General features: G+C 61.7%; 1 protein-coding gene across 3 annotated transcripts in view; it reads left to right on the top strand.

Annotated features, from left to right (window-relative positions):
- APC2 (APC regulator of WNT signaling pathway 2) overlaps window positions 1-26124 on the top strand; it is a 557471-nt gene that overhangs the window by 495870 nt on the left and 35477 nt on the right. For all 3 annotated transcript variants that reach the window (XM_069216408.1, XM_069216411.1, XM_069216410.1), the window contains one exon: window positions 6157-6273. In XM_069216408.1, the coding sequence (XP_069072509.1) occupies window positions 6157-6273 (117 nt within the window). The remainder of the gene's footprint in view (window positions 1-6156; window positions 6274-26124) is intronic.

The raw sequence follows: 26124 nt of genomic DNA, 5'->3' as shown, positions 1-26124 counted from the left end.
GCAGATGCACCAGGTGAGCGAGGCAGGGTAAGGGCAGATGCACCAGGTGAGTGAGCCAGGGTGAGGGCAGATGCACCAGGTGAGAGAGTCAGGGTGAGGGCAGAGGCACCAGGTGAGTGAGGCAGGGTGAGGGCAGATGTACCAGGTGAGTGAGGCAGGGTGAGGGCAGATGTACCAGGTGAGTGAGTCAGGGTGAGGGCAGATGCACCAGGTGAGCGAGGCAGGGTGAGGGCAGAGGCACCAGGTGAGTGAGGCAGGGTGAGGGCAGAGGCACCAGGTGAGTGAGTCAGGGTGAGGGCAGATGCACCAGGTGAGCGAGGCAGGGTGAGGGCAGATGCACCAGGTGAGTGAGTCAGGGTGAGGGCAGATGCACCAGGTGAGTGAGGCAGGGTGAGGGCGAGTGAGGCAGGGTGAGGGCAGAGGCACCAGGTGAGTGAGGCAGGGTGAGGGCAGATGTACCAGGTGAGTGAGTCAGGGTGAGGGCAGATGCACCAGGTGAGTGAGCCAGGGTGAGGGCAGATGCACCAGGTGAGTGAGTCAGGGTGAGGGCAGATGCACCAGGTGAGTGAGGCAGGGTGAGGGCAGAGGCACCAGGTGAGTGAGGCAGGGTGAGGGCAGATGTACCAGGTGAGTGAGTCAGGGTGAGGGCAGATGCACCAGGTGAGTGAGCCAGGGTGAGGGCAGATGCACCAGGTGAGTGAGTCAGGGTGAGGGCAGATGCACCAGGTAAGTGAGGCAGGGTGAGGGCAGAGGCACCAGGTGAGTGAGGCAGGGTGAGGGCAGATGCACCAGGTGAGCGAGGCAGGGTGAGGGCAGAGGCACCAGGTGAGTGAGGCAGGGTGAGGGCAGATGCACCAGGTGAGCGAGGCAGGGTGAGGGCAGAGGCACCAGGTGAGCGAGGCAGGGTGAGGGCAGAGGCACCAGGTGAGCGAGGCAGGGTAAGGGCAGATGCACCAGGTGAGCGAGGCAGGGTGAGGGCAGAGGCACCAGGTGAGCGAGGCAGGGTAAGGGCAGATGCACCAGGTGAGTGAGGCAAGGTGAGGGCAGATGCACCAGGTGAATGAGGCAGGGGAGGGCAGATGTACCAGGTGAGTGAGGCAGGGTCAGGGAAGATGCACCAGGTGAGTGAGGCAAGGTGAGGGCAGATGCTCCAGGTGAGCGAGGCAGGATGAGGGCAGATGCACCAGGTGAGTGGAGCAGGTGTAGGGGATTGCCCCCAGTGAGGGAGGGGGCACAGATTTGTACCAGGTGAGTGATTTAGGATGACCCAAGCTGACCCAGTGAGCGAAGCAAGGTTCGAGCAGCAGCATCAGGTGATGTAAGTTGCACAGATTTCTTCCAGGTAATTGATGGATGGTGCAGCACCAAATCCTCCTCCTTAACTCCAAAGCTTTGCCATGCAACACAGCTCATTCCTCTTGTCGAAAGGGCTGTGCCTCACTGGACCTTCATCAGGGCTCAAAGCTATGCTGTGCCGGACCCTTCTTGGACTCTCAGGCTCTGCCTATCAGAAGCATAATCACAGCTCAAGACTGTGCAGCTCAGGTTCTTCTCATGTACTCCAGGGTTGTACCGTTTATGTCCTTCTCCTGGGCTCCATGGTTGTACCGCGCATGTCCTTCTCCTGGGCTCCAGGGTTGTACCGCGCATGTCCTTCTCCTGGGCTCCAGGGTTGTACCGCACATGTCCTTCTCCTGGGCTCCAGGGTTGTACCGCGCTTGTCCTTCTCCTGGGCTTCAGGGTTGTACCGTTTATGTCCTTCTCCTGGGCTCCAGGGTTGTACCGTTTATGTCCTTCTCCTGGGCTCCAGGGTTGTACCGCGCTTGTCCTTCTCCTGGGCTTCAGGGTTGTACCTCGCATGTCCTCTTGGGCTCCAGGGTTGTACCGTGCATGTCCTTCACCTGGGCTCCAGGGTTGTACCGCACATGTCCTTCTCCTGGGCTCCAGGGTTGTACCACGCATGTCCTTCTCCTGGGCTCCAGGGTTGTACCGTTTATGTCCTTCTCCTGGGCTCCATGGTTGTACCGCGCTTGTCCTTCCCCTAGGCTCCATGGTTGTACTGCGCATGTCCTTCTCCTAGGCTCCAGGGTTGTACCTCGCATGTCCTCCTGGGCTCCAGGGTTGTACCGCACATGTCCTTCTCCTGGGCTCCAGGGTTGTACCGCGCTTGTCCTTCTCCTAGGCTCCAGGGTTGTACCGCGCTTGTCCTTCTCCTGGGCTCCAAGGTTGTACCGTTTATGTCCTTCTCCTGGGCTCCAGGGTTGTACCGCGCTTGTCCTTCTCCTGGGCTTCAGGGTTGTACCTCGCATGTCCTCTTGGGCTCCAGGGTTGTACCGTGCATGTCCTTCACCTGGGCTCCAGGGTTGTACCGTGCATGTCCTTCACCTGGGCTCCAGGGTTGTACCGCACATGTCCTTCTCCTGGGCTCCAGGGTTGTACCACGCATGTCCTTCTCCTGGGCTCCAGGGTTGTACCGTTTATGTCCTTCTCCTGGGCTCCAGGGTTGTACCGTTTATGTCCTTCTCCTGGGCTCCAGGGTTGTACCGCGCTTGTCCTTCCCCTAGGCTCCATGGTTGTACCGCGCATGTCCTTCTCCTAGGCTCCAGGGTTGTACCGCGCATGTCCTTCCCCTAGGCTCCAAAGTTGTACCGCGCATGTCCTTCCCCGAGACTCCAGGGTTGTACCGCGCATGTCCTTCTCCTAGTCTCCAAGGTTGTACCACGCATGTCCTTTGCCTAGGCTCCAAGGTTGTACCGCGCATGTCCTTCTCCTGGGCTCCAGGGTTGTACCACGCATGTCCTTCTCCTGGGCTCCATGGTTGTACCGCGCATGTCCTTCTCCTGGGCTCCAGGGTTGTACCACGCATGTCCTTCTCCTGGGCTCCAGGGTTGTACCGCGCATGTCCTTTGCCTAGGCTCTATGGTTGTACCGCGCATGTCCTTCCCCGAGACTCCAGGGTTGTACCGCGCATGTCCTTCTCCTAGTCTCCAAGGTTGTACCACGCATGTCCTTTGCCTAGGCTCCAAGGTTGTACCGCGCATGTCCTTCTCCTGGGCTCCAGGGTTGTACCACGCATGTCCTTCTCCTGGGCTCCATGGTTGTACCGCGCATGTCCTTCTCCTGGGCTCCAGGGTTGTACCACGCATGTCCTTCTCCTGGGCTCCAGGGTTGTACCGCGCATGTCCTTTGCCTAGGCTCTATGGTTGTACCGCGCATGTCCTTCTCCTAGGCTCCAAGGTTGTACAACGCATGTCCTTCCCCTAGGCTCCATGGTTGTACCGCGCATGTCCTTCTCTGGGCTCCAAGGTTGTACCTGCGCATGTCCTTTCCCTTGGCTCCATGGTTGTACCGCGCATGTCCTTTCCCTTGGCTCCAAGGTTTTACCGCACATGTCCTTCTCCTGGGCTGCAGGGTTGTACCGCGCATGTCCTTCTCCTGGGCTCCAGGGTTGTACCACGCATGTCCTTCTCCTAGGCTCCATGGTTGTACCGCGCATGTCCTCCTGGGCTCCAGGGTTGTACCGCGCATGTCCTCCTGGGCTCCATGGTTGTGCGCGCATGTCCTTCTCCTGGGCTCCAGGGTTGTACCGCGCATGTCCTTCTTCTAGGCTCCAGGGTTATACCGCGCATGTCCTTTCCCTAGGCTCCATGGTTGTACCGCGCATCTCCTTCTCCTAGGCTCCAAGGTTGTACAGCGCATGTCCTTCCCCTAGGCTCCAAGGTTGTACCGCGCATGTCCTTCTCCTGGGCTCCAGGGTTGTACCACGCATGTCCTTCTCCTGGGCTCCATGGTTGTACCGCGCATGTCCTTCCCCTAGGCTCCATGGTTGTAGCGCGCATGTCCTCCTGTGCTCCAGGGTTGTACCGCTCATGTCCTTATCCTGGGCTCCAGGGTTGTACCGCGCATGTCTTTTCCCTAGGCTCCATGGTTGTACCGCACATGTCCTTCCCCTAGGCTTCATGGTTCTACTGCGCATGTCCTTCTCCTGGGCACCAGGGTTGTACCGTGCATGTCCTTTCCCTAGGCTCCATGGCTGTACCGCACATGTCCTTCCCCTAGGCTCCATGGTTGTACCGCACATGTCCTCCTGGGATCCAGGGTTGTACCGCGCATGTCCTTCTCCTAGGCTCCAGGGTTGTACCGCGCATGTCCTTTCCCTAGGCTCCATGGTTGTACCGCGCATGTCCTCTTGGGCTCCAGGGTTGTACCGCGCATGTTCTTCTCCTGGGCTCCATGGTAGGACCGCGCATGTCCTCCTGGGCTCCAGGGCTGTACCGCGCATGTCCTTTCCCTAGGCTCCATGGTTGTACCGCGCGTGTCCTTCCCCTAGGCTCCATGGTTGTACCGCGCATGTCCTCCTGGGCTCCATGGTTGTACCGCGCATGTCCTCCTGGGCTCCAGGGTTGTACAGCGCACGTCCTTCTCCTGGGCGCCAGGGTTGTACCGCACATGTCCTTTCCCTAGGCTTCATGGTTGTACTGCGCATGTCCTTCTCCTAGGCTCCAAGGCTGTACCGCGCATGTCCTTGTCCTGGGCTCCAGGGTTGTACCACGCATGTCTTTTCCCTAGGCTCCATGGTTGTACCGCACATGTCCTTCCCCTAGGCTCCATGGTTCTACTGCGCATGTCCTTCTCCTGGGCACCAGGGTTGTACCGTGCATGTCCTTTCCCTAGGCTCCATGGCTGTACCGCACATGTCCTTCCCCTAGGCTCCATGGTTGTACCGCGCATGTCCTCCTGGGATCCAGGGTTGTACCGCGCATGTCCTTCTCCTGGGCTCCAGGGTTGTACCGCGCATGTCCTTTCCCTAGGCTCCATGGTTGTACCGCGCATGTCCTCTTGGGCTCCAGGGTTGTACCGCGCATGTTCTTCTCCTGGGCTCCATGGTAGGACCGCGCATGTCCTCCTGGGCTCCAGGGCTGTACCGCGCATGTCCTTTCCCTAGGCTCCATGGTTGTACCGCGCGTGTCCTTCCCCTAGGCTCCATGGTTGTACCGCGCATGTCCTCCTGGGCTCCATGGTTGTACCGCGCATGTCCTCCTGGGCTCCAGGGTTGTACAGCGCACGTCCTTCTCCTGGGCGCCAGGGTTGTACCGCACATGTCCTTTCCCTAGGCTTCATGGTTGTACCGCGCATGTCCTTCTCCTAGGCTCCAAGGCTGTACCACGCATGTCCTTTTCCTAGGCTCCAAGGTTGTACTGCGCATGTCCTTCCCCTAGGCTCCAAGGTTGGACCACGCATGTCCTTCTCCTGGGCACCAGGGTTGTACCGTGCATGTCCTTTCCCTAGGCTCCATGGCTGTACCGCACATGTCCTTCCCCTAGGCTCCATGGTTGTACCACGCATGTCCTTTTCCTGGGCTCCAGGGTTGTACTGCGCATGTCCTCCTGGTCTCCAGGGTTGTACCGCGCATGTCCTTCCCCTAGGCTCCAAGATTGGACCGCGCATGTCCTTTCCCTAGGCTCCATGGTTGTACTGCGCATGTCCTTCTCCTGGGCTCCATGGTTGTACCACGCATGTCCTCCTGGGCTCCATGGTTGTACCACGCATGTCATTCTCCTGATCTCCATGGTTGTACCACGCATGTCCTCCTGGGCTTCATGGTTGTGCCGCACATGTCCTCCAGGGCTCCAGGGTTGTACCGCAAATGTCCTTTTCCTGGGCTCCAGGGTTGTACCGCGCATGTCCTTCTCCTGGGCTCCAGGGTTGTACCGCGCATGTCCTTCCCCTAGGCTCCATGACTGAGCAGCGCAGGACCTTCATCGAAGCTCACGGCTGTGCTGTGCGTGTTCTTTCCATGAAGTCTAGAGCTGTGCCACACAGGACCTTCATCCTGCTCAAGGCTGTGCAACTCCTTCCCATGGTCGTACAGGACCTTCCTCAAAGCTGTGTGCCCTTCATCTCCTTGCCGTGGCTGTCCCGTGCAGGATGTTTCCCTGGACTCTAGGGCCATACTAAATAAAGCTTCCATTATGGCTCCAGGGCTATGCAGGTCAGGGTGAGCTTGTAAATTTCCTGGGTTGTCCGGGTGCACCAGCTGTCTGGTGTCCACTGAATTCAGGATGTGCCAGTAACTAGTGGAGTTTTTAACTGTAAAGGTGAGAGCACACTGTACACTGCTTCAAACATCTCTGTTCTCATGACTTTCCTCTATAGGTGGTCTCCAGTATCCTGCGGAACCTTTCGTGGAGGGCAGATATTAATAGTAAGAAGACTCTGCGTGAGGTGGGCAGTGTGACCGGACTGATGCAGTGTGCCCTGCGGGCCACCAAGGTAAGGTGCCGGAGGTGATGTGCGGTGCTGAGGCTTCTGCTTCAGTGCTGAGGTGGGGTGCAGTGCTGGGGTGTGAGGTTCAGTGCTGAGGTGGGGTGCAGTACTGGGGTGTGAGGTTCAGTGCTGGGGTGTGATGTGCAGTGCTGGGGCGTGATGTGCAGTGCTGAGGCTTCTGCTTCAGTGCTGAGGTGGGATGCAGTGCTGGGGTGTGAGGTTCAGTGCTGAGGTGGGGTGCAGTGCTGGGGTGTGAGGTTCAGTGCTGGGGTGTGAGGTTCAGTGCTGAGGTGGGGTGCAGTGCTGGGGTGTGAGGTTCAGTGCTGAGGTGGGGTGCAGTGCTGGGGTGTGAGGTTCAGTGCTGGGGTGTGAGGTTCAGTGCCGGAGGTGATGTGCAGTGCTAGGGTGTGAGGTTCAGTGCCGGAGGTGATGTGCAGTGCTGGGGTGTGAGGTTCAGTGCTGAGGTGGGGTGCAGTGCTGGGGTGTGAGGTTCAGTGCTGAGGTGGGGTGCAGTGCTGGGGTGTGAGGTTCAGTGCTGGGGTGTGAGGTTCAGTGCCGGAGGTGATGTGCAGTGCTGGGGTGTGAGGTTCAGTGCTGAGGTGGGGTGCAGTGCTGGGGTGTGAGGTTCAGTGCTGGGGTGTGAGGTTCAGTGCCAGAGGTGATGTGCAGTGCTGGGGTGTGAGGTTCAGTGCCGGAGGTGATGTGCAGTGCTGGGGTGTGAGGTTCAGTGCTGAGGTGGGGTGCAGTGCTGGGGTGTGAGTTTCAGTGCTGAGGTGGGGTGCAGTGCTGGGGTGTGAGGTTCAGTGCTGGGGTGTGAGGTTCAGTGTCGGAGGTGATGTGCAGTGCTGGGGTGTGAGGTTCAGTGCTGAGGTGGGGTGCAGTGCTGGGGTGTGAGGTTCAGTGCTGGGGTGTGAGGTTCAGTGCCGGAGGTGATGTGCAGTGCTGGGGTGTGAGGTTCAGTACTGAGGTGGGGTGCAGTGCTGGGGTGTGAGGTTCAGTGCTGGGGTGTGAGGTTCAGTGCTGAGGTGGGGTGCAGTGCTGGGGTGTGATTTGCAGTGCTGGGGCGTGAGGTTCAGTGCTGGGGTGTGAGGTTCAGTGCTGGGGCGTGAGGTTTAGTGCTGAGGTGGGGTGCAGTGCTGGGGTGTGAGGTTCAGTGCTGGGGTGTGAGGTTCAGTGCTGAGGTGGGGTGCAGTGCTGGCGTGTGAGGTTCAGTGCTGAGGTGGGGTGCAGTGCTGGGGTGTGAGGTTCAGTGCTGGGGTGTGAGGTTCAGTGCTGAGGTGGGGTGCAGTGCTGGGGTGTGAGGTTCAGTGCTGGGGTGTGAGGTTCAGTGCTGAGGTGGGGTGCAGTGCTGGGGTGTGAGGTTCAGTGCTGGGGTGTGAGGTTCAGTGCTGAGGTGGGGTGCAGTGCTTGGGCGTGAGGTTCAGTGCTGAGGTGGGGTGCAGTGCTGAGGTGGGGTGCAGTGCTGGGGTGTGAGGTTCAGTGCTGAGGTGTGAGGTCCAGTGCTGGGGTGTGAGGTTCAGTGCTGAGGTGGGGTGCAGTGCTGGTGTGTGAGGTGCAGTGCTGGGGCGGGAGGTTCAGTGCCGGAGGTGATGTGCAGTGCTGGGGTGTGAGGTTCAGTGCTGAGGTGGGGTGCAGTGCTGGGGTGTGAGGTGCAGTGCTGGGGCGTGAGGTTCAGTGCCGGAGGTGATGTGCAGTGCTGGGGCGTGAGGTTTAGTGCTGGGGCGTGAGGTTCAGTGCTGGGGCGTGAGGTTCAGTGCTGGGGTGTGAGGTTCAGTGCTGGGGTGTGAGGTTCAGTGCCGGAGGTGGTGTGCAGTGCTGGGGTGTGAGGTTCAGTGCTGAGGTGGGGTGCAGTGCTGGGGTGTGAGGTGCAGTGCTGAGGTGGGGTGCAGTGCTGGGGTGTGAGGTGCAGTGCTGGGGCGTGAGGTTCAGTGCCGGAGGTGATGTGCAGTGCTGGGGCGTGAGGTTCAGTGCTGGGGTATGAGGTTCAGTGCTGGGGTGTGAGGTTCAGTGCCGGAGGTGATGTGCAGTGCTGGGGTGTGAGGTTCAGTGCTGAGGTGGGGTGCAGTGCTGGGGTGTGAGGTGCAGTGCTGGGGCGTGAGGTTCAGTGCCAGAGGTGATGTGCAGTGCTGGGGCGTGAGGTTCAGTGCTGGGGCATGAGGTTCAGTGCTGGGGTGTGAGGTTCAGTGCCGGAGGTGATGTGCGGTGCCGGAGGTGATGTGCAGTGCTGAGGCTTCTGCTTCAGTGCCGGAGGTGATGTGCGGTGCTGGGGCTTCTGCTTCAGTGCTGAGGTGGAGTGCAGTGCTGAGGTGGGGTGCAGTGCTGGGGTGTGAGGTTCAGTGCTGAGGTGGGGTGCAGTGCTGGGGTGTGAGGTTCAGTGCTGGGGTGTGAGGTTCAGTGCCGGAGGTGATGTGCAGTGCTGGGGTGTGAGGTTCAGTGCCGGAGGTGCTGTGCAGTGCTGGGGTGTGAGGTTCAGTGCTGAGGTGGGGTGCAGTGCTGGGGTGTGAGGTTCAGTGCTGAGGTGGGGTGCAGTGCTGGGGTGTGAGGTTCAGTGCTGGGGTGTGAGGTTCAGTGCCGGAGGTGATGTGCAGTGCTGGGGTGTGAGGTTCAGTGCTGAGGTGGGGTGCAGTGCTGGGGTGTGAGGTTCAGTGCTGGGGTGTGAGGTTCAGTGCTGAGGTGGGGTGCAGTGCTGGGGTGTGATGTGCAGTGCTGGGGCGTGAGGTTCAGTGCTGAGGTGGAGTGCAGTGCTGGGGTGTGATATTCAGTGCTGGGGTGGGGTGCAGTGCTGGGGCGTGAGGTTCAGTGCTGGGGTGTGAGGTTCAGTGCTGGGGTGTGAAGTTCAGTGCTGGGGCGTGAGGTTTAGTGCTGAGGTGGGGTGCAGTGCTGGGGTGTGAGGTTCAGTGCTGGGGTGTGAGGTTCAGTACTGAGGTGGGGTGCAGTGCTGGGGTGTGAGGTTCAGTGCTGAGGTGGGGTGCAGTGCTGGGGTGTGAGGTTCAGTGCTGGGGTGTGAGGTTCAGTGCTGAGGTGGGGTGCAGTGCTGGGGTGTGAGGTTCAGTGCTGGGGTGTGAGGTTCAGTGCTGAGGTGGGGTGCAGTGTCGGGGTGTGAGGTTCAGTGCTGAGGTGGGGTGCAGTGCTGAGGTGGGGTGCAGTGCTGGGGTGTGAGGTTCAGTGCTGGGGTATGAGGTTCAGTGCTGGTGGTGATGTGCAGTGCTGGGGTGTGAGGTTCAGTGCTGAGGTGGGGTGCAGTGCTGGGGTGTGAGGTGCAGTGCTGGGGCGGGAGGTTCAGTGCCGGAGGTGATGTGCAGTACTGGGGTGTGAGGTTCAGTGCTGAGGTGGGGTGCAGTGCTGGGGTGTGAGGTGCAGTGCTGGGGCGTGAGGTTCAGTGCCGGAGGTGATGTGCAGTGCTGGGGCGTGAGGTTTAGTGCTGGGGCGTGAGGTTCAGTGCTGGGGCGTGAGGTTCAGTGCTGGGGTGTGAGGTTCAGTGCTGGGGTGTGAGGTTCAGTGCCGGAGGTGATGTGCAGTGCTGGGGTGTGAGGTTCAGTGCTGAGGTGGGGTGCAGTGCTGGGGTGTGAGGTGCAGTGCTGGGGCGTGAGGTTCAGTGCCAGAGGTGATGTGCAGTGCTGGGGCGTGAGGATCAGTGCTGGGGCGTGAGGTTCAGTGCTGGGGTGTGAGGTTCAGTGCCGGAGGTGATGTGCGGTGCCGGAGGTGATGTGCAGTGCTGAGGCTTCTGCTTCAGTGCCGGAGGTGATGTGCGGTGCTGGGGCTTCTGCTTCAGTGCTGAGGTGGGGTGCAGTGCTGAGGTGGGGTGCAGTGCTGGGGTGTGAGGTTCAGTGCTGAGGTGGGGTGCAGTGCTGGGGTGTGAGGTTCAGTGCTGGGGTGTGAGGTTCAGTGCCGGAGGTGATGTGCAGTGCTGGGGTGTGAGGTTCAGTGCCGGAGGTGATGTGCAGTGCTGGGGTGTGAGGTTCAGTGCTGAGGTGGGGTGCAGTGCTGGGGTGTGAGGTTCAGTGCTGAGGTGGGGTGCAGTGCTGGGGTGTGAGGTTCAGTGCTGGGGTGTGAGGTTCAGTGCTGGGGTGTGAGGTTCAGTGCCGGAGGTGATGTGCATTGCTGGGGTGTGAGGTTCAGTGCTGAGGTGGGGTGCAGTGCTGGGGTGTGAGGTTCAGTGCTGGGGTGTGAGGTTCAGTGCCGGAGGTGATGTGCAGTGCTGGGGTGTGAGGTTCAGTGCCGGAGGTGATGTGCAGTGCTGGGGTGTGAGTTTCAGTGCTGAGGTGGGGTGCAGTGCTGGGGTGTGAGGTTCAGTGCTGGGGTGTGAGGTTCAGTGCTGGGGTGTGAGGTTCAGTGTCGGAGGTGATGTGCAGTGCTGGGGTGTGAGGTTCAGTGCTGAGGTGGGGTGCAGTGCTGGGGTGTGAGGTTCAGTGCTGGGGCGTGAGGTTCAGTGCCGGAGGTGATGTGCAGTGCTGGGGTGTGAGGTTCAGTGCTGAGGTGGGGTGCAGTGCTGGGGTGTGAGGTTCAGTGCTGGGGTGTGAGGTTCAGTGCTGAGGTGGGGTGCAGTGCTGGGGTGTGATGTGCAGTGCTGGGGCGTGAGGTTCAGTGCTGAGGTGGGGTGCAGTGCTGGGGTGTGAGGTTCAGTGCTGGGGTGGGGTGCAGTGCTGGGGCATGAGGTTCAGTGCTGGGGTGTGAGGTTCAGTGCTGGGGCGTGAAGTTTAGTGCTGAGGTGGGGTGCAGTGCTGGGGTGTGAGGTTCAGTGCTGGGGTGTGAGGTTCAGTGCTGAGGTGGGGTGCAGTGCTGGGGTGTGAGGTTCAGTGCTGAGGTGGGGTGCAGTGCTGGGGTGTGAGGTTCAGTGCTGGGTGTGAGGTTCAGTGCTGAGGTGGGGTGCAGTGCTGGGGTGTGAGGTTCAGTGCTGAGGTGGGGTGCAGTGCTGGGGTGTGAGGTTTAGTGCTGCGGTGTGAGGTTCAGTGCTGAGGTGGGGTGCAGTGCTGGGGCGTGAGGTTCAGTGCTGAGGTGGGGTGCAGTGCTGAGGTGGGGTGCAGTGCTGCGGTGTGAGGTTCAGTGCTGGGGTGTGAGGTTCAGTGCTGGGGTATGAGGTTCAGTGCCGGAGGTGATGTGCAGTGCTGGGGTGTGAGGTTCAGTGCTGAGGTGGGGTGCAGTGCTGGGGTGTGAGGTGCAGTGCTGGGGCGGGAGGTTCAGTGCCGGAGGTGATGTGCAGTGCTGGGGTGTGAGGTTCAGTGCTGAGGTGGGGTGCAGTGCTGGGGTGTGAGGTGCAGTGCTGGGGCGTGAGGTTCAGTGCCGGAGGTGATGTGCAGTGCTGGGGCGTGAGGTTCAGTGCTGGGGCGTGAGGTTCAGTGCTGGGGTGTGAGGTTCAGTGCCGGAGGTGATGTGCAGTGATGGGGAGTGAGGTTCAGTGCCGGAGGTGATGTGCAGTGCTGGGGCGTGAGGTTCAGTGCTGGGGCGTGAGGTTCAGTGCTGGGGTGTGAGGTTCAGTGCCGGAGGTGAAGTGCGGTACCGGAGGTGATGTGCAGTGCTGAGGCTTCTGCTTCAGTGCCGGAGGTGATGTGCGGTGCTGGGGCTTCTGCTTCAGTGCTGAGGTGGGGTGCAGTGCTGAGGTGGGCTGGGGTGCAGTGCTGGGTCGTGAGGTTCAGTGCTGAGGTGGGGTGCAGTGCTGGGGCGTGAGGTTCAGTGCTGAGGTGGGGTGCAGTGCTGGGGTGTGAGGTTCAGTGCTGAGGTGGGGTGCAGTGCTGGGGTGTGAGGTTCAGTGCTGGGGTGTGAGGTTCAGTGCCGGAGGTGATGTGCAGTGCTGGGGTGTGAGGTTCAGTGCTGAGGTGGGGTGCAGTGCTGGGGTGTGAGGTTCAGTGCCGGAGGTGGGGTGCAGTGCTCAGGTGGGGTGCAGTGCTGGGGCTTCTGCTTCAGTGCTGAGGTGGGGTGTGAGGTTCAGTGCTGGGGTGGGGTGCAGTGCTGGGGTGTGAGGCTCAGTGCTGAGGTGGGGTGCAGTGCTGGGGTGTGAGGTTCAGTGCTGAGGTGGGGTGTAGTGCTGGGGTGTGAGGTTTAGTGCTGGGGCGTGAGGTTCAGTGCTGGGGCGTGAGGTTTAGTGCTGAGGCTTCTGCTTCAGTGCTGAGGTGGGGTGCAGTGCTGGGGCGTGAGGTTCAGTGCTGGGGCGTGAGGTTCAGTGCTGGGGTGTGAGGTTCAGTGCTGGAGGTGATGTGCAGTGCTGGGGCTTCTGCTTCAGTGCTGAGGTGGGGTGCAGTGCTGAGGTGGGGTGCAGTGCTGGGGTGTGAGGTTCAGTGCTGAGGTGGGGTGCAGTGCTGGGGTGTGAGGTTCAGTGCCGGAGGTGATGTGCAGTGCTGGGGTGTGAGGTTCAGTGCCGGAGGTGATGTGCAGTGCTGGGGTGTGAGGTTCAGTGCTGAGGTGGGGTGCAGTGCTGAGGTGTGAGGTTCAGTGCTGAGGTGGGGTGCAGTGCTGGGGTGTGAGGTTCAGTGCTGGGGTGTGAGGTTCAGTGCTGGGGTGTGAGGTTCAGTGCCGGAGGTGATGTGCAGTGCTGGGGTGTGAGGTTCAGTGCTGAGGTGGGGTGCAGTGCTGGGGTGTGAGGTTCAGTGCTGGGGTGTGAGGTTCAGTGCCGGAGGTGATGTGCAGTGCTGGGGTGTGAGGTTCAGTGCCGGAGGTGATGTGCAGTGCTGGGGTGTGAGTTTCAGTGCTGGGGTGTGAGGTTCAGTGCTGGGGTGTGAGGTTCAGTGCTGGGGTGTGAGGTTCAGTGTCGGAGGTGATGTGCAGTGCTGGGATGTGAGGTTCAGTGCTGAGGTGGGGTGCAGTGCTGGGGTGTGAGGTTCAGTGCTGGGGTGTGAGGTTCAGTGCCGGAGGTGATGTGCAGTGCTGGGGTGTGAGGTTCAGTGCTGAGGTGGGGTGCAGTGCTGGGGTGTGAGGTTCAGTGCTGGGGTGTGAGGTTCAGTGCTGAGGTGGGGTGCAGTGCTGGGGTGTGATGTGCAGTGCTGGGGCGTGAGGTTCAGTGTGGAGGTGGGGTGCAGTGCTGGGGTGTGAGGTTCAGTGCTGGGGTGGGGTGCAGTGCTGGGGCGTGAGGTTCAGTGCTGGGGTGTGAGGTTCAGTGCTGGGGCGTGAGGTTTAGTGCTGAGGTGGGGTGCAGTGCTGGGGTGTGAGGTTCAGTGCTGGGGTGTGAGGTTCAGTGCTGAGGTGGGGTGCAGTGCTGGCGTGTGAGGTTCAGTGCCGGAGGTGATGTGCAGTGCTGGGGTGTGAGTTTCAGTGCTGGGGTGTGAGGTTCAGTGCTGGGGTGTGAGGTTCAGTGCTGAGGTGGGGTGCAGTGCTGGGGTTTGAGGTTCAGTGCTGGGGTGTGAGGTTCAGTGCTGAGGTGGGGTGCAGTGCTTGGGCGTGAGGTTCAGTGCTGAGGTGGGGTGCAGTGCTGAGGTGGGGTGCAGTGCTGGGGTGTGAGGTTCAGTGCTGAAGTGTGAGGTCCAGTGCTGGGGTGTGAGGTTCAGTGCTGAGGTGGGGTGCAGTGCTGGGGTGTGAGGTGCAGTGCTGGGGCGGGAGGTTCAGTGCCGGAGGTGATGTGCAGTGCTGGGGTGTGAGGTTCAGTGCTGAGGTGGGGTGCAGTGCTGGGGTGTGAGGTGCAGTGCTGGGGCGTGAGGTTCAGTGCCGGAGGTGATGTGCAGTGCTGGGGCGTGAGGTTTAGTGCTGGGGTGTGAGGTTCAGTGCCGGAGGTGATGTGCAGTGCTGGGGTGTGAGGTTCAGTGCTGAGGTGGGGTGCAGTGCTGGGGTGTGAGGTTCAGTGCTGGGGTGTGAGGTTCAGTGCTGAGGTGGGGTGCAGTGCTGGGGTGTGATGTGCAGTGCTGGGGCGTGAGGTTCAGTGCTGAGGTGGGGTGCAGTGCTGGGGTGTGAGGTTCAGTGCTGGGGTGGGGTGCAGTGCTGGGGCGTGAGGTTCAGTGCTGGGGTGTGAGGTTCAGTGCTGGGGCGTGAGGTTTAGTGCTGGGGTGTGAGGTTCAGTGCTGGGGTGTGAGGTTCAGTGCTGAGGTGGGGTGCAGTGCTGGGGTGTGAGGTTCAGTGCTGGGGTGTGAGGTTCAGTGCCGGAGGTGGTGTGCAGTGCTGGGGTGTGAGGTTCAGTGCTGAGGTGGGGTGCAGTGCTGGGGTGTGAGGTGCAGTGCTGAGGTGGGGTGCAGTGCTGGGGTGTGAGGTGCAGTGCTGGGGCGTGAGGTTCAGTGCCGGAGGTGATGTGCAGTGCTGGGGCGTGAGGTTCAGTGCTGGGGCGTGAGGTTCAGTGCCGGAGGTGATGTGCGGTGCCGGAGGTGATGTGCAGTGCTGAGGCTTCTGCTTCAGTGCCGGAGGTGATGTGCGGTGCTGGGGCTTCTGCTTCAGTGCTGAGGTGGGATGCAGTGCTGAGGTGGGGTGGGGTGCAGTGCTGGGGTGTGAGGTTCAGTGCTGGGGTGTGAGGTTCAGTGCCGGAGGTGATGTGCAGTGCTGGGGTGTGAGGTTCAGTGCCGGAGGTGATGTGCAGTGCTGGGGTGTGAGTTTCAGTGCTGGGGTGTGAGGTTCAGTGCTGGGGTGTGAGGTTCAGTGTCGGAGGTGATGTGCAGTGCTGGGGTGTGAGGTTCAGTGCTGAGGTGGGGTGCAGTGCTGGGGTGTGAGGTTCAGTGCTGGGGTGTGAGGTTCAGTGCCGGAGGTGATGTGCAGTGCTGGGGTGTGAGGTTCAGTGCTGAGGTGGGGTGCAGTGCTGGGGTGTGAGGTTCAGTGCTGGGGTGTGAGGTTCAGTGCTGAGGTGGGGTGCAGTGCTGGGGTGTGATGTGCGGTGCTGGGGCGTGAGGTTCAGTGCTGAGGTGGGGTGCAGTGCTGGGGTGTGAGGTTCAGTGCTGGGGTGGGGTGCAGTGCTGGGGCGTGAGGTTCAGTGCTGGGGTGTGAGGTTCAGTGCTGGGGCGTGAGGTTTAGTGCTGAGGTGGGGTGCAGTGCTAGGGTGTGAGGTTCAGTGCTGGGGTGTGAGGTTCAGTGCTGAGGTGGGGTGCAGTGCTGGCGTGTGAGGTTCAGTGCTGAGGTGGGGTGCAGTGCTGGGGTGTGAGGTTCAGTGCTGGGGTGTGAGGTTCAGTGCTGAGGTGGGGTGCAGTGCTGGGGTGTGAGGTTCAGTGCTGGGGTGTGAGGTTCAGTGCTGAGGTGGGGTGCAGTGCTGGGGTGTGAGGTTCAGTGCTGGGGTGTGAGGTTCAGTGCTGAGGTGGGGTGCAGTGCTTGGGCGTGAGGTTCAGTGCTGAGGTGGGGTGCAGTGCTGAGGTGGGGTGCAGTGCTGGGGTGTGAGGTTCAGTGCTGAGGTGTGAGGTCCAGTGCTGGGGTGTGAGGTTCAGTGCTGAGGTGGGGTGCAGTGCTGGTGTGTGAGGTGCAGTGCTGGGGCGGGAGGTTCAGTGCCGGAGGTGATGTGCAGTGCTGGGGTGTGAGGTTCAGTGCTGAGGTGGGGTGCAGTGCTGGGGTGTGAGGTGCAGTGCTGGGGCGTGAGGTTCAGTGCCGGAGGTGATGTGCAGTGCTGGGGCGTGAGGTTTAGTGCTGGGGCGTGAGGTTCAGTGCTGGGGCGTGAGGTTCAGTGCTGGGGTGTGAGGTTCAGTGCTGGGGTGTGAGGTTCAGTGCCGGAGGTGGTGTGCAGTGCTGGGGTGTGAGGTTCAGTGCTGAGGTGGGGTGCAGTGCTGGGGTGTGAGGTGCAGTGCTGAGGTGGGGTGCAGTGCTGGGGTGTGAGGTGCAGTGCTGGGGCGTGAGGTTCAGTGCCGGAGGTGATGTGCAGTGCTGGGGCGTGAGGTTCAGTGCTGGGGCGTGAGGTTCAGTGCTGGGGCGTGAGGTTCAGTGCCGGAGGTGATGTGCGGTGCCGGAGGTGATGTGCAGTGCTGAGGCTTCTGCTTCAGTGCCGGAGGTGATGTGCGGTGCTGGGGCTTCTGCTTCAGTGCTGAGGTGGGATGCAGTGCTGAGGTGGGGTGGGGTGCAGTGCTGGGGCGTGAGGTTCAGTGCTGAGGTGGGGTGCAGTGCTGGGGCGTGAGGTTCAGTGCTGAGGTGGGGTGCAGTGCTGGGGTGTGAGGTTCAGTGCTGAGGTGGGGTGCAGTGCAGGGGTGTGAGGTTCAGTGCTGGGGTGTGAGGTTCAGTGCTGGGGTGTGAGGTTCAGTGCCGGAGGTGATGTGCAGTGCTGGGGTGTGAGGTTCAGTGCCGGAGGTGGGGTGCAGTGCTCAGGTGGGGTGCAGTGCTGGGGCTTCTGCTTCAGTGCTGAGGTGGGGTGTGAGGTTCAGTGCTGGGGTGGGGTGCAGTGCTGGGGTGTGAGGTTCAGTGATGGGGTGTGAGGTTCAGTGCCGGAGGTGATGTGCAGTGCTGGGGTGTGAGGTTCAGTGCCGGAGGTGGGGTGCAGTGCTCAGGTGGGGTGCAGTGCTGGGGCTTCTGCTTCAGTGCTGAGGTGGGGTGTGAGGTTCAGTGCTGGGGTGGGGTGCAGTGCTGGGGTGTGAGGTTCAGTGCTGAGGTGGGGTGCAGTGCTGGGGTGTGAGGTTCAGTGCTGAGGTGGGGTGTAGTGCTGGGGTGTGAGGTTTAGTGCTGGGGCGTGAGGTTCAGTGCTGGGGCGTAAGGTTTAGTGCTGAGGCTTCTGCTTCAGTGCTGAGGTGGGGTGCAGTGCTGGGGCGTGAGGTTCAGTGCTGGGGCGTGAGGTTCAGTGCTGGGGTGTGAGGTTCAGTGCTGGGGTGTGAGGTTCAGTGCTGGAGGTGATGTGCAGTGCTGGGCGTGAGGTTTAGTGCGGAGGCTTCTGGTTCAGTGGTGAGGTGGGGTGCAGTGCTGGGGCGTGATGTGCAGTGCTGGGGCGTGAGGTTCAGAGCTGGGGTGTGAGGTGCAGTGCTGGGGTGTGAGGTGCAGTGCTGGGGCGTGAGGTTTAGTGCTGAGGCTTCTGCTTCAGTGCTGAGGTGGGGTGCAGTGCTGGGGCGTGATGTGCAGTGCTGGGGCGTGAGGTTCAGTGCTGGGGCGTGAGGTTCAGTGCTGAGGTGTGAGGTTCAGTGCTGGGGTGTGAGGTTCAGTGCTGAGGTGATGTGCAGTGCTGGGGCGTGAGGTTCAGTGCTGAGGTGGGGTGCAGTGCTGAGGTGGGGTGCAGTGCTGGGGTGTGAGGTTCAGTGCTGAGGTGTGAGGTCCAGTGCTGGGGTATGAGATTCAGTGCCGGAGGTGATGTGCAGTGCTGGGGTGTGAGGTTCAGTGCTGGGGCGTGAGGTTTAGTGCTGAGGTGGGGTGCAGTGCTGGGGTGTGAGGTTCAGTGCTGGGGTGTGAGGTTCAGTGCTGAGGTGGGGTGCAGTGCTGGGGTGTGAGGTTCAGTGCTGAGGTGGGGTGCAGTGCTGGGGTGTGAGGTTCAGTGCTGGGGTGTGAGGTTCAGTGCTGAGGTGGGGTGCAGTGCTGGGGTGTGAGGTTCAGTGCTGAGGTGGGGTGCAGTGCTGGGGTGTGAGGTTCAGTGCTGGGGTGTGAGGTTCAGTGCTGAGGTGGGGTGCAGTGCTTGGGCGTGAGGTTCAGTGCTGAGGTGGGGTGCAGTGCTGAGGTGGGGTGCAGTGCTGGGGTGTGAGGTTCAGTGCTGAGGTGTGAGGTCCAGTGCTGGGGTATGAGGTTCAGTGCCGGAGGTGATGTGCAGTGCTGGGGTGTGAGGTTCAGTGCTGAGGTGGGGTGCAGTGCTGGTGTGTGAGGTGCAGTGCTGGGGCGGGAGGTTCAGTGCCGGAGGTGATGTGCAGTGCTGGGGTGTAAGGTTCAGTGCTGAGGTGGGGTGCCGTGCTGGGGTGTGAGGTTCAGTGCTGGGGCGTGAGGTTCAGTGCCGGAGGTGATGTGCAGTGCTGGGGCGTGAGGTTTAGTGCTGGGGCGTGAGGTTCAGTGCTGGGGCGTGAGGTTCAGTGCTGGGGTGTGAGGTTCAGTGCCGGAGGTGGTGTGCAGTGCTGGGGTGTGAGGTTCAGTGCTGAGGTGGGGTGCAGTGCTGGGGTGTGAGGTGCAGTGCTGAGGTGGGGTGCAGTGCTGGGGTGTGAGGTGCAGTGCTGGGGCGTGAGGTTCAGTGCCGGAGGTGATGTGCAGTGCTGGGGCGTGAGGTTCAGTGCTGGGGCGTGAGGTTCAGTGCTGGGGCGTGAGGTTCAGTGCCGGAGGTGATGTGCGGTGCCGGAGGTGATGTGCAGTGCTGAGGCTTCTGCTTCAGTGCCGGAGGTGATGTGCGGTGCTGGGGCTTCTGCTTCAGTGCTGAGGTGGGGTGCAGTGCTGAGGTGGGGTGGGGTGCAGTGCTGGGGCGTGAGGTTCAGTGCTGAGGTGGGGTGCAGTGCTGGGGCGTGAGGTTCAGTGCTGAGGTGGGGTGCAGTGCTGGGGTGTGAGGTTCAGTGCTGAGGTGGGGTGCAGTGCAGGGGTGTGAGGTTCAGTGCTGGGGTGTGAGGTTCAGTGCTGGGGTGTGAGGTTCAGTGCTGGGGTGTGAGGTTCAGTGCTGAGGTGGGGTGCAGTGCTGGCGTGTGAGGTTCAGTGCTGAGGTGGGGTGCAGTGCTGGGGTGTGAGGTTCAGTGCTGGGGTGTGAGGTTCAGTGCTGAGGTGGGGTGCAGTGCTGGGGTGTGAGGTTCAGTGCTGGGGTGTGAGGTTCAGTGCTGAGGTGGGGTGCAGTGCTGGGGTTTGAGGTTCAGTGCTGGGGTGTGAGGTTCAGTGCTGAGGTGGGGTGCAGTGCTTGGGCGTGAGGTTCAGTGCTGAGGTGGGGTGCAGTGCTGAGGTGGGGTGCAGTGCTGGGGTGTGAGGTTCAGTGCTGAGGTGTGAGGTCCAGTGCTGGGGTATGAGGTTCAGTGCCGGAGGTGATGTGCAGTGCTGGGGTGTGAGGTTCAGTGCTGAGGTGGGGTGCAGTGCTGGTGTGTGAGGTGCAGTGCTGGGGCGGGAGGTTCAGTGCCGGAGGTGATGTGCAGTGCTGGGGTGTGAGGTTCAGTGCTGAGGTGGGGTGCAGTGCTGGGGTGTGAGGTGCAGTGCTGGGGCGTGAGGTTCAGTGCCGGAGGTGATGTGCAGTGCTGGGGCGTGAGGTTTAGTGCTGGGGCGTGAGGTTCAGTGCTGGGGCGTGAGGTTCAGTGCTGGGGTGTGAGGTTCAGTGCCGGAGGTGGTGTGCAGTGCTGGGGTGTGAGGTTCAGTGCTGAGGTGGGGTGCAGTGCTGGGGTGTGAGGTGCAGTGCTGAGGTGGGGTGGAGTGCTGGGGTGTGAGGTGCAGTGCTGGGGCGTGAGGTTCAGTGCCGGAGGTGATGTGCAGTGCTGGGGCGTGAGGTTCAGTGCTGGGGCGTGAGGTTCAGTGCTGGGGCGTGAGGTTCAGTGCCGGAGGTGATGTGCGGTGCCGGAGGTGATGTGCAGTGCTGAGGCTTCTGCTTCAGTGCCGGAGGTGATGTGCGGTGCTGGGGCTTCTGCTTCAGTGCTGAGGTGGGGTGCAGTGCTGAGGTGGGGTGGGGTGCAGTGCTGGGGCGTGAGGTTCAGTGCTGAGGTGGGGTGCAGTGCTGGGGCGTGAGGTTCAGTGCTGAGGTGGGGTGCAGTGCTGGGGTGTGAGGTTCAGTGCTGAGGTGGGGTGCAGTGCAGGGGTGTGAGGTTCAGTGCTGGGGTGTGAGGTTCAGTGCTGGGGTGTGAGGTTCAGTGTCGGAGGTGATGTGCAGTGCTGGGGTGTGAGGTTCAGTGCTGAGGTGGGGTGCAGTGCTGGGGTGTGAGGTTCAGTGATGGGGTGTGAGGTTCAGTGCCGGAGGTGATGTGCAGTGCTGGGGTGTGAGGTTCAGTGCCGGAGGTGGGGTGCAGTGCTCAGGTGGGGTGCAGTGCTGGGGCTTCTGCTTCAGTGCTGAGGTGGGGTGTGAGGTTCAGTGCTGGGGTGGGGTGCAGTGCTGGGGTGTGAGGTTCAGTGCTGAGGTGGGGTGCAGTGCTGGGGTGTGAGGTTCAGTGCTGAGGTGGGGTGTAGTGCTGGGGTGTGAGGTTTAGTGCTGGGGCGTGAGGTTCAGTGCTGGGGCGTGAGGTTTAGTGCTGAGGCTTCTGCTTCAGTGCTGAGGTGGGGTGCAGTGCTGGGGCGTGAGGTTCAGTGCTGGGGCGTGAGGTTCAGTGCTGGGGTGTGAGGTTCAGTGCTGGGGTGTGAGGTTCAGTGCTGGAGGTGATGTGCAGTGCTGGGCGTGAGGTTTAGTGCGGAGGCTTCTGGTTCAGTGGTGAGGTGGGGTGCAGTGCTGGGGCGTGATGTGCAGTGCTGGGGCGTGATGTGCAGTGCTGGGGTGTGAGGTGCAGTGCTGGGGTGTGAGGTGCAGTGCTGGGGCGTGAGGTTTAGTGCTGAGGCTTCTGCTTCAGTGCTGAGGTAGGGTGCAGTGCTGGGGTGTGAGGTGCAGTGCTGGGGCGTGAGGTTCAGTGCCGGAGGTGATGTGCAGTGCTGGGGCGTGAGGTTTAGTGCTGGGGCGTGAGGTTCAGTGCTGGGGCGTGAGGTTCAGTGCTGGGGTGTGAGGTTCAGTGCCGGAGGTGGTGTGCAGTGCTGGGGTGTGAGGTTCAGTGCTGAGGTGGGGTGCAGTGCTGGGGTGTGAGGTGCAGTGCTGAGGTGGGGTGGAGTGCTGGGGTGTGAGGTGCAGTGCTGGGGCGTGAGGTTCAGTGCCGGAGGTGATGTGCAGTGCTGGGGCGTGAGGTTCAGTGCTGGGGCGTGAGGTTCAGTGCTGGGGCGTGAGGTTCAGTGCCGGAGGTGATGTGCGGTGCCGGAGGTGATGTGCAGTGCTGAGGCTTCTGCTTCAGTGCCGGAGGTGATGTGCGGTGCTGGGGCTTCTGCTTCAGTGCTGAGGTGGGGTGCAGTGCTGAGGTGGGGTGGGGTGCAGTGCTGAGGTGGGGTGCAGTGCTGGGGCGTGAGGTTCAGTGCTGAGGTGGGGTGCAGTGCTGGGGTGTGAGGTTCAGTGCTGAGGTGGGGTGCAGTGCAGGGGTGTGAGGTTCAGTGCTGGGGTGTGAGGTTCAGTGCTGGGGTGTGAGGTTCAGTGTCGGAGGTGATGTGCAGTGCTGGGGTGTGAGGTTCAGTGCTGAGGTGGGGTGCAGTGCTGGGGTGTGAGGTTCAGTGATGGGGTGTGAGGTTCAGTGCCGGAGGTGATGTGCAGTGCTGGGGTGTGAGGTTCAGTGCCGGAGGTGGGGTGCAGTGCTCAGGTGGGGTGCAGTGCTGGGGCTTCTGCTTCAGTGCTGAGGTGGGGTGTGAGGTTCAGTGCTGGGGTGGGGTGCAGTGCTGGGGTGTGAGGTTCAGTGCTGAGGTGGGGTGCAGTGCTGGGGTGTGAGGTTCAGTGCTGAGGTGGGGTGTAGTGCTGGGGTGTGAGGTTTAGTGCTGGGGCGTGAGGTTCAGTGCTGGGGCGTGAGGTTTAGTGCTGAGGCTTCTGCTTCAGTGCTGAGGTGGGGTGCAGTGCTGGGGCGTGAGGTTCAGTGCTGGGGCGTGAGGTTCAGTGCTGGGGTGTGAGGTTCAGTGCTGGGGTGTGAGGTTCAGTGCTGGAGGTGATGTGCAGTGCTGGGCGTGAGGTTTAGTGCGGAGGCTTCTGGTTCAGTGGTGAGGTGGGGTGCAGTGCTGGGGCGTGATGTGCAGTGCTGGGGCGTGATGTGCAGTGCTGGGGTGTGAGGTGCAGTGCTGGGGTGTGAGGTGCAGTGCTGGGGCGTGAGGTTTAGTGCTGAGGCTTCTGCTTCAGTGCTGAGGTAGGGTGCAGTGCTGGGGCGTGATGTGCAGTGCTGGGGCGTGAGGTTCAGTGCTGGGGCGTGAGGTTCAGTGCTGAGGTGTGAGGTTCAGTGCTGGGGTGTGAGGTTCAGTGCTGAGGTGATGTGCAGTGCTGGGGCGTGAGGTTCAGTGCTGAGGTGGGGTGCAGTGCTGAGGTGGGGTGCAGTGCTGGGGTGTGAGGTTCAGTGCTGAGGTGTGAGGTCCAGTGCTGGGGTATGAGGTTCAGTGCCGGAGGTGATGTGCAGTGCTGGGGTGTGAGGTTCAGTGCTGGGGCGTGAGGTTTAGTGCTGAGGTGGGGTGCAGTGCTGGGGTGTGAGGTTCAGTGCTGGGGTGTGAGGTTCAGTGCTGAGGTGGGGTGCAGTGCTGGGGTGTGAGGTTCAGTGCTGAGGTGGGGTGCAGTGCTGGGGTGTGAGGTTCAGTGCTGGGGTGTGAGGTTCAGTGCTGAGGTGGGGTGCAGTGCTGGGGTGTGAGGTTCAGTGCTGGGGTGTGAGGTTCAGTGCTGAGGTGGGGTGCAGTGCTGGGGTGTGAGGTTCAGTGCTGGGGTGTGAGGTTCAGTGCTGAGGTGGGGTGCAGTGCTTGGGCGTGAGGTTCAGTGCTGAGGTGGGGTGCAGTGCTGAGGTGGGGTGCAGTGCTGGGGTGTGAGGTTCAGTGCTGAGGTGTGAGGTCCAGTGCTGGGGTATGAGGTTCAGTGCCGGAGGTGATGTGCAGTGCTGGGGTGTGAGGTTCAGTGCTGAGGTGGGGTGCAGTGCTGGTGTGTGAGGTGCAGTGCTGGGGCGGGAGGTTCAGTGCCGGAGGTGATGTGCAGTGCTGGGGTGTGAGGTTCAGTGCTGAGGTGGGGTGCCGTGCTGGGGTGTGAGGTGCAGTGCTGGGGCGTGAGGTTCAGTGCCGGAGGTGATGTGCAGTGCTGGGGCGTGAGGTTTAGTGCTGGGGCGTGAGGTTCAGTGCTGGGGCGTGAGGTTCAGTGCTGGGGTGTGAGGTTCAGTGCCGGAGGTGGTGTGCAGTGCTGGGGTGTGAGGTTCAGTGCTGAGGTGGGGTGCAGTGCTGGGGTGTGAGGTGCAGTGCTGAGGTGGGGTGCAGTGCTGGGGTGTGAGGTGCAGTGCTGCGGCGTGAGGTTCAGTGCCGGAGGTGATGTGCAGTGCTGGGGCGTGAGGTTCAGTGCTGGGGCGTGAGGTTCAGTGCTGGGGCGTGAGGTTCAGTGCCGGAGGTGATGTGCGGTGCCGGAGGTGATGTGCAGTGCTGAGGCTTCTGCTTCAGTGCCGGAGGTGATGTGCGGTGCTGGGGCTTCTGCTTCAGTGCTGAGGTGGGGTGCAGTGCTGAGGTGGGGTGGGGTGCAGTGCTGGGGCGTGAGGTTCAGTGCTGAGGTGGGGTGCAGTGCTGGGGCGTGAGGTTCAGTGCTGAGGTGGGGTGCAGTGCTGGGGTGTGAGGTTCAGTGCTGAGGTGGGGTGCAGTGCAGGGGTGTGAGGTTCAGTGCTGGGGTGTGAGGTTCAGTGCTGGGGTGTGAGGTTCAGTGCCGGAGGTGATGTGCAGTGCTGGGGTGTGAGGTTCAGTGCTGAGGTGGGGTGCAGTGCTGGGGTGTGAGGTTCAGTGATGGGGTGTGAGGTTCAGTGCCGGAGGTGATGTGCAGTGCTGGGGTGTGAGGTTCAGTGCCGGAGGTGGGGTGCAGTGCTCAGGTGGGGTGCAGTGCTGGGGCTTCTGCTTCAGTGCTGAGGTGGGGTGTGAGGTTCAGTGCTGGGGTGGGGTGCAGTGCTGGGGTGTGAGGTTCAGTGCTGAGGTAGGGTGCAGTGCTGGGGTGTGAGGTTCAGTGCTGAGGTGGGGTGTAGTGCTGGGGTGTGAGGTTTAGTGCTGGGGCGTGAGGTTCAGTGCTGGGTCGTGAGGTTTAGTGCTGAGGCTTCTGCTTCAGTGCTGAGGTGGGGTGCAGTGCTGGGGCGTGAGGTTCAGTGCTGGGGCGTGAGGTTCAGTGCTGGGGTGTGAGGTTCAGTGCTGGGGTGTGAGGTTCAGTGCTGGAGGTGATGTGCAGTGCTGGGCGTGAGGTTTAGTGCGGAGGCTTCTGGTTCAGTGGTGAGGTGGGGTGCAGTGCTGGGGCGTGATGTGCAGTGCTGGGGCGTGAGGTTCAGTGCTGGGGCGTGAGGTTCAGTGCTGGGGCGTGAGGTTCAGTGCCGGAGGTGATGTGCGGTGCCGGAGGTGATGTGCAGTGCTGAGGCTTCTGCTTCAGTGCCGGAGGTGATGTGCGGTGCTGGGGCTTCTGCTTCAGTGCTGAGGTGGGGTGCAGTGCTGAGGTGGGGTGGGGTGCAGTGCTGCGGCGTGAGGTTCAGTGCTGAGGTGGGGTGCAGTGCTGGGGCGTGAGGTTCAGTGCTGAGGTGGGGTGCAGTGCTGGGGTGTGAGGTTCAGTGCTGAGGTGGGGTGCAGTGCAGGGGTGTGAGGTTCAGTGCTGGGGTGTGAGGTTCAGTGCTGGGGTGTGAGGTTCAGTGTCGGAGGTGATGTGCAGTGCTGGGGTGTGAGGTTCAGTGCTGAGGTGGGGTGCAGTGCTGGGGTGTGAGGTTCAGTGATGGGGTGTGAGGTTCAGTGCCGGAGGTGATGTGCAGTGCTGGGGTGTGAGGTTCAGTGCCGGAGGTGGGGTGCAGTGCTCAGGTGGGGTGCAGTGCTGGGGCTTCTGCTTCAGTGCTGAGGTGGGGTGTGAGGTTCAGTGCTGGGGTGGGGTGCAGTGCTGGGGTGTGAGGTTCAGTGCTGAGGTGGGGTGCAGTGCTGGGGTGTGAGGTTCAGTGCTGAGGTGGGGTGTAGTGCTGGGGTGTGAGGTTTAGTGCTGGGGCGTGAGGTTCAGTGCTGGGTCGTGAGGTTTAGTGCTGAGGCTTCTGCTTCAGTGCTGAGGTGGGGTGCAGTGCTGGGGCGTGAGGTTCAGTGCTGGGGCGTGAGGTTCAGTGCTGGGGTGTGAGGTTCAGTGCTGGGGTGTGAGGTTCAGTGCTGGAGGTGATGTGCAGTGCTGGGCGTGAGGTTTAGTGCGGAGGCTTCTGGTTCAGTGGTGAGGTGGGGTGCAGTGCTGGGGCGTGATGTGCAGTGCTGGGGCGTGATGTGCAGTGCTGGGGTGTGAGGTGCAGTGCTGGGGTGTGAGGTGCAGTGCTGGGGCGTGAGGTTTAGTGCTGAGGCTTCTGCTTCAGTGCTGAGGTAGGGTGCAGTGCTGGGGCGTGATGTGCAGTGCTGGGGCGTGAGGTTCAGTGCTGGGGCGTGAGGTTCAGTGCTGAGGTGTGAGGTTCAGTGCTGGGGTGTGAGGTTCAGTGCTGAGGTGATGTGCAGTGCTGGGGCGTGAGGTTCAGTGCTGAGGTGGGGTGCAGTGCTGAGGTGGGGTGCAGTGCTGGGGTGTGAGGTTCAGTGCTGAGGTGTGAGGTCCAGTGCTGGGGTATGAGGTTCAGTGCCGGAGGTGATGTGCAGTGCTGGGGTGTGAGGTTCAGTGCTGGGGCGTGAGGTTTAGTGCTGAGGTGGGGTGCAGTTCTGGGGTGTGAGGTTCAGTGCTGGGGTGTGAGGTTCAGTGCTGAGGTGGGGTGCAGTGCTGGGGTGTGAGGTTCAGTGCTGAGGTGGGGTGCAGTGCTGGGGTGTGAGGTTCAGTGCTGGGGTGTGAGGTTCAGTGCTGAGGTGGGGTGCAGTGCTGGGGTGTGAGGTTCAGTGCTGGGGTGTGAGGTTCAGTGCTGAGGTGGGGTGCAGTGCTGGGGTGTGAGGTTCAGTGCTGGGGTGTGAGGTTCAGTGCTGAGGTGGGGTTCAGTGCTTGGGCGTGAGGTTCAGTGCTGAGGTGGGGTGCAGTGCTGAGGTGGGGTGCAGTGCTGGGGTGTGAGGTTCAGTGCTGAGGTGTGAGGTCCAGTGCTGGGGTATGATGTTCAGTGCCGGAGGTGATGTGCAGTGCTGGGGTGTGAGGTTCAGTGCTGAGGTGGGGTGCAGTGCTGGTGTGTGAGGTGCAGTGCTGGGGCGGGAGGTTCAGTGCCGGAGGTGATGTGCAGTGCTGGGGTGTGAGGTTCAGTGCTGAGGTGGGGTGCCGTGCTGGGGTGTGAGGTGCAGTGCTGGGGCGTGAGGTTCAGTGCCGGAGGTGATGTGCAGTGCTGGGGCGTGAGGTTTAGTGCTGGGGCGTGAGGTTCAGTGCTGGGGCGTGAGGTTCAGTGCTGGGGTGTGAGGTTCAGTGCCGGAGGTGGTGTGCAGTGCTGGGGTGTGAGGTTCAGTGCTGAGGTG

Source organism: Pleurodeles waltl, chromosome 12 (assembly GCF_031143425.1).
Source record: "Pleurodeles waltl isolate 20211129_DDA chromosome 12, aPleWal1.hap1.20221129, whole genome shotgun sequence".
NCBI classification, from domain to species: domain Eukaryota; kingdom Metazoa; phylum Chordata; class Amphibia; order Caudata; family Salamandridae; genus Pleurodeles; species Pleurodeles waltl.
Note: the sequence above shows the minus strand (reverse complement) of the source record. Positions and strands in the feature narration are given on the sequence as shown.